We start from the raw sequence: 11746 nt of genomic DNA, 5'->3' as shown, positions 1-11746 counted from the left end.
AAGAGGGGCCGTGCTTTCGCACTGCCTAACAGGGTTGGGCGTGGAGTGAGAGGAACAGGAACGATCTGGTGTCTGCCGTGAGGGGGGTCTCTGTTACGGGAGTAGCGTTCCCAATTGCCACTAGATGTCCTCCCGCTATTAGGATCCGAAATAGCAGGGTTTGAGAGCCTTGTAATTGGTTGCTGAAGTCGGTCACCGGGTCCCTAACCTCGGGCACCCGGGTGTTTTCCTGGGGTCAGGATCGTGCCGCGGAGTCGAAGAAAGGCCTTCCCTGGCCTTTCTCGAGGTCCTCCTGCTATTCGAAGGCGAATCAGCAAGCTATAGGAGCCCGCGCACCGGGCTTCACCTCTGGTCACTGGGTCCCTAATCTCGGGCACCGGGTGTTTTCCTGGGGTCAGGATTGTGCCGCGGAGTCGAAGGAAAGATTGGGAAAAGCTTACGTTAGGAAAAACTTAGGTTAGGGGAAGCTACGTTTGAGAAAAGATTAGGTTAGGGGAAGCTTAGGTTAGGAAAAGCTTATTATGGAAAAATCTAAGGTTAGGAAAAGCTTAGGTTGGAAAAAAGGTAAGATTGGGAAAAGCTTAGGTTAGGGAAAGCTTAGGTTAGGAAAAGCTTACATGGGAAAAAGCATAGATTAGGAAAAGCTTGATTTGATTCAATTATTTTTACAATCTTTTAAAGCTTCTGAATTCCATTGGAAGCTGAATACAATGTGATCCTCAATATCGGTCTGCACTATGCCTATGCAAACATATTGAACTCTTCTAAAGCTAAAATACTACATTTTCTTGTATTTTTTCCAAATATCTTGATAATCTATAAAATTTTCTAACCTCAAATCTATTTTAATGAATTCTATGCAAAAATCCCAATGAGATTTAGCCAATTTAGTAGTCACTAGAAGTAGTAAGAAAAAATTAAATATGAGAATTGAAGAGTATTGAGTGTGCAATTTTTTCTATTTTCCCAAATATTTCAAACAATTTTGAGTTTAGGCTATCAAGTGACTGGACATTTTTTCTTTAGAATTTATCATTCTACTAAATCCAATAGTTTAAAATACTTATTAATCTCCATGAAAACAAGTTAACCTTTTTTAAAGCAAAAAATTTGCATTTTTCTGCACATTTTTTGCAATATCTCAAAAACTACTCAAGCTGCAAACCTGAAATTAGTTTCATTGGATTCCTCGTCAAATTTTACATATTATTGCACTAGTTTTAAACATATTTTAGCCATAAAAAAATATTAAAAATAAAAATTGATATAAACATTTTGAACTATCCGCCCTGTTTTTTCAGCTAATCCTTGGAAATCGACAACAGTGTTATATATGGTTGATCTCGTATTGATCTCCTCTATCGATCTATGTAGGTCTCAATGCTAGATTCCGCGGCCCATAAACTGAAGTGCCCCCAGAATGGCTTTCATAAATCACTTTGGAAGCCAATAAAAATAAGTTTGACGTGTCTAGAATAATGTTGACGTAAATACAAACAAAAATTTACAACTTACAGCTGAGCAAGCAAATGATATCGATACATCGGTAGCACTGCATATCGACACTCTCCTATCAATAAATTGTTATCGATATTTTTATTTTGATAAGTTGATAATTTTATATCGATATTTAAAGAATTGATATATCGTTCTCACCAATTTAAATTTTTTTACATTTATTTTTCTTTCTTAAGGTGATGCCCACATGGGCCTGAGGCTTGTGCTTGGGTCATGAGGTAGGTGATGATGAGATTAGAGTGAAGCTACAATTTTAGGTGGGTTCCAAGCCTCTTTGCTGAGGGTGATGCCCACATGAGCCTGAGGCTTGTGCGTGGATAATGAGGGAGGTGATGATGGGATAAGAGTGAAGCTACAATATTTTAGGTGGGTTCCAAGCACTTTCCTGAAGATGATGCCCACATGAGCCTTAGGCTTGTGCGTGGAGAATGAAGCGAATGATGATGTGAGTGAAGCTACGCAGTTTTAGGTGGGTTCCGAACCACCGGAAAGCGATTTTTCAATCAAAGTTAACAATTAATGTGTTATACAAAAACAAGAACAAAAGCATTCAATAAAAAAATTGTAAAAGAAAAAGCATAAAATTCAACTGAGTATTTAATAAAATTAAAAATGAAAAATGAATAAGTATCTGTTACGGTATTAATTCAATTGATTTGCCCATTCAACAAATTCTGACGGTAAGAATAAAGCTTGTATGAAGTATATAACACAGTTTAAAACAACCTTCTATGAAGCTAAGTATATACTAGTCTAATTCTATCAAGAGTAGACTAGAAACAATGTATAAAAAGTAAGTAGGTAGGTAATAAATCAACTTAAAACCTTCATGCTCTTGAAGTGAAATTTTTATTTTAGATCAAAATTTCGTTATAAAACTTGGCCCGTGACATATAATAATGTTTTCTTTATGCTCACAATATTCTCCATTACAAAACCATAACTTTGAAAGTAAATTTATTTTGTAAAAAAATGTTATTGCTCAAAATAAATTAATTTTCTTTCAATTTGATATCACTGATTACTCCAATATTTTAATTACAGGTGCTCCACAATAAGTTAAAGATGTAGTTTCTCATGTAGAAATCTTGTTCAGCAAACTAAAATAGGAGTAGGCACCTCTAATCACCTGAAATCAGAAGAAATTTATTAAAAATTCTTGAATACGGTAGTGGAAATTCTTATACGGTGGTTTGGAACCCATTAAAAAAACAACTTTGATAGTAACAATATGGGTCAACTGATTTTCTCATCAATTTTATTCAAGTGAATTTGTCATCAGCACAAATCAATTTATCGTTAGAGATTGTCAAAGTAAGAATCACCTGTAATGTTCATCATTCCTGATAAATAATGCTTCCTATTCAGCCAATGTTGACAGTTTTTAGTGAATCTCATGATAGCAAAAGATAGTAAGCATGTTGAGAATCTATAAAATATGTATGTATTTAAATTATACATTTATTGTATGTTCTAAATACCTTATCTTGGACTTTGTCACCTATAAATTTGGAAGAAAAATAGCACAAGGACTACCTTATTATTTTATCTTTCAATGTTATTACATTAGTGTTATTTGCATTGTAAATAAATGAATGGGATGAAAAATTTGAAATGATTGCAGAGAAATTTTTACAAATCCTATTGAGATTGGATGACGACTTATTAATAATAATGCAGATAGAGAAGTGGTTATTGGAGTGGATATTGCTGGGGATGAACACACTAAAATAATTAAATAAGAATACTAAGAAATTGTCAAAAACCACAGATTTATTGATACTTAGAAAGACCGGTTTCGGTTATTACACCATTGTCAATCTCTGATAAACTCTTAGTTCAATTTTCCGTTCTCTTCAGATCAGTTTCTCTTGATTAGTTCAATCAGTTTATCAGAGATTGACAATGGTGTAACAACTGAAACCGGTCTTTCTAAGTATAAATAAATCTGAGGTTTTTGACAATTTCACAGTATTTTTATTTAATATGAGTAATTAGGTACCACAATTTCAACTTCTCAACTACACAAAACGTAAAAAACACTACAATAACATGGAATGCAATACAAAACAAATGAATTTCCTGTAATAAAATTCAAAATTCATCAGTCATATCTCGAATACGTATTCTCTGAGTGTTAATCTTTGGTGAAAACAGAAATTTTAAACTTAACCTCATTTTGGACTATTTATGTGCCAAAATCAAGGAATTGAAGAAGTTTTGGGCAATTGCCTGTTTCTCTTTCCAAATATCGTGTTTGTGACTGTTCTAATAAATAAATAAATAAATACGGTACCAATCACTACCCCCATGCTTTAAGCACGCACTTGATAATTTGGAATCATAGAATGGTGTGAGAAATAAATTGCTCTTTAAATTAAAATTGAGATCATTTTGTATCTAAGATTATATGCTCCAAGGATTCTAAAATAGTTCCAAAACAGTATGCACTAAAACTTACCACGGTGACATTATTCCTGTTGAGTGTGAACAAATTGAGGAGGCCCAATTTTGGCGAATTGTTGTTCCTTATCATTAGAATTTGGAGAACTTTTGTAAACCAAACTGGTTTACCAATCCAGTTGCATTCGTATAATGCTAGTCTTAGCTGCTCTCCCTGTAGAAAGAAGAAAATTTTGAAAAATATAATATTCTATTGCATCGCCTATTGAAAACATTTATTATAATATAACAGTTTGAAATAGATTTGAGAACATTGAATTTGGAGAATAACATTTCATTTTATTGCTGCATAGTCTATTGAAAACATAGACTACAGTGGGGTACGTTATAATGGCAGTGAAGAAAGATAGGAGAACAACGTTGCCGAACTTCTGTCTTGTCAATGCCTTCTAGACGGTAACTGATACAGGTTTATTGATGTAATGTTAAGTGTTCATTCTCGTTTAAAATAATTAATTATTATATTTTTAACAAGCTCACTACCGCTATTTGGGGAATGGGATCTCTTACCGTTGAGGTATCTGTATTATATTTCAAGGTACTAATATGCTTTTATAAAAGGAGTGGTAATTTTAACACGAGGCAGGAATATTATGGACTTCTTTCGACGGGAAATTTCATACCCCCAAACCCAAATAAAGAATGTTTGCGTAGATTTTATCTATATGTAGCCCCAAAAATTTTCAATACAATTCCCACTGTGGCAAAAACACAAACCTCCTGTCAAAGATTTAAAAAGGAAATTAAAAAATGGCTTTTATCAATAGATGAGATCGAGAACCTAAAAAATCAGTTAAATCCATAACTCAAACTGGCAACTTGCAGCTATTGAGGCATTCAATATAAAATTAAACATATTTAGGTACTGTACATTTAATTATATCAACTTGGAAATCATAAACAGAGTCACAATCAAAATGTTAAAGTAATAACATAAAAGGTACGGAACGAACTCTATTCTTTTAGTTAAGGTTTGCTTTTAGTTACGGTAGCTCATATTATCATCCATTACTTCATAATTATTTGCATTCACTTATCTCTCCATCATTTCATCATCCATCTCTTCATTATTGTAGCATTCTTTTTCTCGTTCAACATATCATTATTAAGTACTTCCATCATATTACATTTTTTTCTCACTATAATTTCACTTCTAGAGTACGGTATATTTAAATATATTTGCTCTTAGTTTTCTTGAAATTTTGCATCGAAGTTTAGTTTCAGATATTTGTTTCTCTTTTTAATCAATTGCAACCCTACCCTAAGTTCTGTTGCAAGCAGAGTCTTCATTTTTACTCATCTTACGTATTTTGTTTAAAACAAAAATAATTGAAGATATTGCTCTTTGATGGCATCTCCCACATAGACATTTTTCGGGAGTGTCTTTCTCAGTAAATTTAGAGATTATATTTAGAATAATTATTCTAAGTACATCATTTTTCTAATTTCATAGAAGCTGTTTTATTTTTTGTTTGTACTTTTGTTCACTTCCTTTACTGAAGAATAAATTTATTATTTATTTATTTTATTAGCAAGAAATGATATTTTTCAATAATTTCATAATGAATTTTTTTAATTAAGATGAAATACTTTGTTAATTAATTCTACATTGTTAAAAGACGATCTGGCAACAGAGCAAAGCGAGAAAGAGATAGCGCTATCCGCTTTTGTTGAATGATAGACAAGGACAGCAATTCCATTACTAATCAAACACTGCCATTATAACGTGGACCTCGCACCATATATGAAAACATTTATTGAAGACATAGCTTACAAACCATCCCATTTAGAATGATTATACATTATTCTACAGATTCTCAACATTCATTTGTTGTAACTTCTATTGAAAACATAGTTAATATGACAGTTCGGAAATAAGATATAAAATCAAGAGAACTCTTGTAAAACAAACCGTTTTCTCTACCCAGTTACGTTCTTACAAAGCTTATCTTAGTTAATAATAATGCTCATCTTTGCTAATAAACTAGCTATAATCCCTATAAAAAATTTAATAGGCCATTTCGAAGGTCTTTCATTTCATATAAAAAAGGCTATAAAACTCCGCTGATGTTTCAGTCAAAAATTGATTGCAATGGTACCGTATGTCCCTAAAATGGAAAAATTATGTTTATTACCGTATTTAATTGTTTTTTTCCAACATATTTGTACTATTGATGTCACGTTATCTATTTTGCATTTCTACTCTTGCGTTTATTATTCATATTGTGATCATTTACGGTATTTTTTAATATAATTTATATGAGTTCAATTGAACACATCAGCAACACTTTATCAATAGGGAAATAGATTTTAAAATTGGAAAAGATTGTATTTTAGTTGTTTACACGACTTATAAATACTTACAGTATTGTGATTAGTATTTCCTTGTGTAAATTATAAAGAAATTAAATAGATAAAATAATAAAAAATACTTACCTCATCCTGTAATCTTTGACCGCTCTCACTAAAAATAAATTCAACCAGTACCAGAGTGATCAGCATTATACCATACTTGATTTTCAGTATGAATCCACCTTTCTGTAGAGTGAATAATTTAACTTCTGTTAGTGATAATATAAATTAAAAATAATGATATAACATAATAGAAACAATATAAAACATGTAGTAGGCTACCCTTTTTATTTGAAACATTTTAAAACTTTTAAACATTTCAACATAATAGTATTCAACCAGCATTATTGTAGCTGAAAAACTCCAATTGGAAGTAAAAATTTTAATGAAAAATACACTAAAGTGAGTGTAATTTTCACTACTAGTAGTGCTCTTTTTCAATTTATAGTCACTAGAAAAAGAAGCAGGACTTGATATTCAAATTTCTCTGTTGTTGTTAAGGTAATGTTTGTGGTAAATCTATATATATAAAAGCGAAATGGCACTCACTCACTGACTGACTCACTCACTCACTCACTGACAGAACTAAACATCTACCGGACCAAAAATGTTCAAATTTGGTAGGTATGTTCAGTTGGCCCTTTACAGGCGCACTAAAAATATTTTGGCAATATTTTAACTCTAAGGGTGGTTTTTAAGGGTTTAAAGTTCGTCTTTTAGCATGTATATTCTTCTTATTCTCTTAATTATGATTGAAAAATGTCCATACCATATTATGTTAATATAGAACTATAATCTAGAGAGAGTACCTCTTCGAAACAGTTGTTAACTGGTAACTAAATTAATAATTTTGTCAGGTTGGCATTAAGTTGAGTTGACTATGTTAGGTTGGCACCAAGTTGAAGATTGAAATGCATTTATCGCGGAAAAATTGATTGAGCACTGCTACTTCAATCAGAGCTATTCATGGAAATATTATATTACTAGCCGTCAGGCTCGCTTCCCTTGCCATATCCGTTTAGCCAGACGTTTAGTCTGGACCCCCGACTGGATCGTCCTACAAATGAAAAATGCAGGCGAGCGAAGCGAGCCTGATGATTTCATTCTTGGACGATCCAGTCGGGGGTCCAGGGAGTGGAGCCCCCTGGCGAGACGGATATGACGAGCGAAGCGAGCCTGACGGCTAGTATATGATAAATCCATACGTATTAAATTAGAGCAACTGATATTTTCAAAATCACATTTGGTTTTGACATTATCAATTTGTTGCTATTTAATATGGTACCTGATATTTTATTGCTATCAACTGTAGTTGGAAGTGGAAAGCACTTATTATAGAATATTCATTACAATAAAATTATTCAATTCTTGCACTTGTGAAGAGAAATATATTAAAATATCATTGAATTGTCTGTTCGTTAGGGCTACTCTTGAATAGAGATAAAAGTAAACAGTTTTTTTAGTGAAATTTCTATAATAATTCATATTGAAAATTAGTTATTTAGTCTAAGAGAAATGAATGAGGATACAAAAATTATTCTAATAAAAATTATTTTAGATATATTTAATTTAATTAAAAAGAGATTAATATCATAATTGAGTAGGGTACTTGGATTTTTATTTATTTTTCTATAATATCATTAAACTTTCAATTGACTTATATTGATTAATTGTACAATAAGTATATCATCAAAATGATAGGGAGAGAAAAAATAAGGTAACCTTGTGCTATTCCTCACCCAAATTTAGATAAGGTTACACATAGTCCAAAATAAGTTAAGTCTTGTAGTTGTTCACTTCACAAAACTAGCTTAAAAACAGAAGTAAAATGTAAGGACTATACTTCCATTACATTCTCTATTTTGTAAACCAAGATTATTCAATGTTGTAATGTTTTGTGTTGAGTTGAATTGTAACTTTAGTATCACTTGTAACAAAAAATGAAGGATCAATTCGATGATCGACTGTTGAATGGGCTGACAGTTCATGAACTTCAATAAACTTACCATGAAGATGAAAATTGCAAACACTATTTGCAAACAAATGTAGGAGTTTGCGTAGAATATTCGAAAATCGCAGCCTTGGTTCAGTTCTCTCACTTTCCTGTTTGGAAAATTGAGAAATAAGTTATTGAAATGGGATAATGTATTTGTATTCATCAATTCAAATTGATATGTTTGGAACAACACATCAAGAATAGAAAACAAATAAGAATCCTTTGAACTCATAAAGAAATCTACATACACAAATAGAAACCTATCTACATCTATTTCATCAAAATTGAAACTGCTTTTTTGATAAAAGAAATTATAACATCACTCACATGAAAATTAAATTTATCAGATATAGCCTGATAAAGTTTAAGTATAGTATCGAATATATTCACTTATTTGGTTTTATAGTTGAATAGAGAATTGATATTTGATTTTATAAGACACATCAATCGGTAGTGTGAAACTAAATTGAAATATTCGACTCCATATTTGCTTATTGGAACCCCTACAGTAAATCAGCATGATTTATTATAGTGAGCTATGATTAAAAATATATATGGGAGAATAAATTGGTTCAAGAATGTTTGAATTGTGGGAGAAGAATAGAAAAAAATTGATTTATTCTTGTTTGAAAATCTCTTTCAATTCTTATACAATTGATATAAAAATAGAACCTACATGTGCGATAGTGATAGAAGTTTTTAAATGTGATAATCTTGAGGATAAGTGTCTTCAAGAAATGGATGTAAATTTATAGATTCAAAATAAAGTATGATAGTTTTTGATTTAAAATTGATAGGTATTTGACAGATTTGAAAATTGATGAATTCATAGATTTTCAAATATTGTATTTCTCTGAAACATGGTAACTTCAACTAACCTGAATATAGTCTGATGATGAATGACAAGTTCTCTGACTGCTAAACGCAGTCTCGCCTCACTCTGTATCTGTACTGTATTTAGCACCCTCTCAAACTCTCCTTCAATTTCCTGAGCATTTAAATGAAACAGCCTCATCTCCACCAATAGATTATTTATAGACAACAACTGCATTACATGCCCGCTTATAGAGAGTACAGTTGCGTAGTAAATATAAAACAACTCCACCAAATTCATCATAATATACTCATATAAACTGGAGATGTTTAGAGTGAGAGAGAAGGGTGAATAGATAAGGAAAGGGAGAGGAAGGTTCTCGATGGATTTGAGGTGAAGTGAGTAGGAGATGATACCGGATAAAGGGATGAAAGTAAAACTGATGAAAAAATATTGACGATATTTGCAGTAGCTCTGGCTTGGCTGTTCCCTTCCAGAATGATTTCTTTAACAAGTTTTTGTTTCTTCTTCAAAGAATTGTCACTTTTCAAGAACGTACTGTTCATATTATTTGCATTCATTATTATTTCAGATGACAAACCTCTTCTTGAGTTCGTCTCCTCCAAAATATCTTGTTTTTCATCAAAAGCTCTTCTAATTTTAGTATCAAAACTGCTATCATAATCACACATTCTTGATCTGTCTAAACTGTTGGAAAATACAGGATTCTTCTCTTTCACATCAAAATCATCCCTCGATTTTGCATCAATATTCTCATTTCTCCCACTAATATCAACATTTTTCTCTTCAAAAAAGGTTGTACCTTTATGAATTCCCATATTTTCATCATCACCCTTGTCTTCTCCAATGCTTTCCCCATTATACAAATTCTCCACGTTTTTTTTACAATTTTCTTTCAAAAACAGTTCCTTGCCATATAAATAATATCCTCTCAGTTTTTTATTAATATTATCTTCATTTCTACTGATTTCGACAGTTGTTTTGTGATTTTCTGAAGTGGTTTTTCCAAAAATTCCCAGTTTTTCTTCAATCATATCTTCTCCACTACTTGAACCAGTATTTTTGTGTTCTTTTGAAGCATTTTCCCCAACAATTCTTAATTCTTCTTCACCCTCATTCTCTTTACTAACTAATCCAATATTTTTGTGTTCTTTCAAGATACTTTCTTCAACAATTCTCCCTTTTTCTTGGACTATTTTCCCTTCTCCAGTTGGATATACTCTACCTTTATTGTATTCTTTCAAGGCACTCCCTTCAACATTCTCTAATAATTGTTCATCACAAATATTACTCTCTTCAACCATCCCTACTTCTCCACCATGAATATCTTTCCCCGTGTGTTTTCTACCATACAAATCTCCCACCATTCTTGACCCAATACTGTACAATTTGTACTTGGAGTTTGCCAAGTTGACTAATGTGCGCAGTTTATCTGACAATAGGTAAACATCAGTTGTTATGCATAGAAGTCCTAGTGAAAATAGCACATTATCAACTCCTGAAACTCTAGAGTCGAAGCTCCACTGTTGCCAGTTCGTGCAGACTGCCAGGGCCGGTTGAAGGGCGATGGAGAGCATTGCTGCGTAGATCAAGGTACCTCTAGTGGTCACTGATTCTTGAGGATGGTGTCTCAGAAAGGATAGATGTTTGAAGATTGTTTTGATTATATTATGATCCTGGTTTTTATCATCCTGTAAGAAATGAGACAAATGTATATCTTATAATATCTTGGAAATCATAGGATATCTTTTTTCTATGACAAAATCAAGATACCTATAAAATTATACCAATTATACTTTGGACAAAACGTTATATCAATAGAAATATTGTCTACGCATGTGTTTTCATAAGACATCAATTGAATTCAATTCTTTTGATAAATTTACATCATAATGTGTGGGTAAATTTATTTATTCATATTCCATTCATTCACATATCAAAATGTAATATTAAATTGGATTGGATGTAGAAGATTATAAGATTGAAACAGAATAAAATTATCAAGTGCCCTTTATTGAAGGAAGTTTTAGGGTGATTATGTTCTAAATTTCACTATTATATATCAAGTCGATGGTCCTAGTAGCTCTTTTTTGTGAAGCTATATGTGACGCTAGTACTCTCTAATATCTGTGTCATTCTTACACTCTCACTCGGTCAAAACAGGGATAATAAACAGTAGCCGACAGTAATCGGCTTGAGATAACAATAATCAGCTTGAAATTTGTAGCATAAACGAGTTATACCATGGGATATCTTCTTATGCTACCTTTTCTCTATGGTTTTGTATAGGAGAAGCTGGAGAAGGTTTAGTAACTTCTTATGTAGTTCCAAAATGAAAACGTCATTGATATAAGTTGATGGAACGTCAAAGTCATTGATATATCCTAGGAGAATATAAATGAGGTGTAGATACTACCATAGAGAAACAATAGCATAAGTAGATGTCCCATTTATCGCATTTAAGGCGTTTATGTCGCAACTTTTACTGTTATCTCAAGCTGATAGTCCACGTAGTTCTTTCCTGTGAAGCCTTATGACGCAGGTAGTCTCTCATATTGTGCCGTTCATACACTCTTACCCGG

General features: G+C 32.2%; 1 protein-coding gene across 1 annotated transcript; it reads right to left on the bottom strand.

Annotated features, from left to right (window-relative positions):
* Positions 1-2348: 2348 nt before the first annotated feature.
* On the bottom strand, positions 2349-10848 carry LOC111054271 (putative odorant receptor 19b). Its single transcript, XM_022341260.2, has 5 exons — positions 9208-10848; positions 8340-8436; positions 6418-6519; positions 3980-4135; positions 2349-2647 (listed from the first exon to the last, which is right to left on the bottom strand). The coding sequence occupies exons 1-5, from the start codon at positions 9444-9446 to the stop codon at positions 2594-2596; spliced, it is 648 nt and encodes a 215-aa protein (XP_022196952.2). The 5' UTR covers positions 9447-10848; the 3' UTR covers positions 2349-2593.
* Between the last annotated feature and the right edge of the window lie 898 nt (positions 10849-11746).

Source organism: Nilaparvata lugens, chromosome 7 (assembly GCF_014356525.2).
Source record: "Nilaparvata lugens isolate BPH chromosome 7, ASM1435652v1, whole genome shotgun sequence".
In the NCBI taxonomy this organism is placed as follows: Eukaryota; Metazoa; Arthropoda; class Insecta; order Hemiptera; family Delphacidae; genus Nilaparvata; species Nilaparvata lugens.
This window is presented reverse-complemented; position numbering and strand designations above follow the sequence as displayed.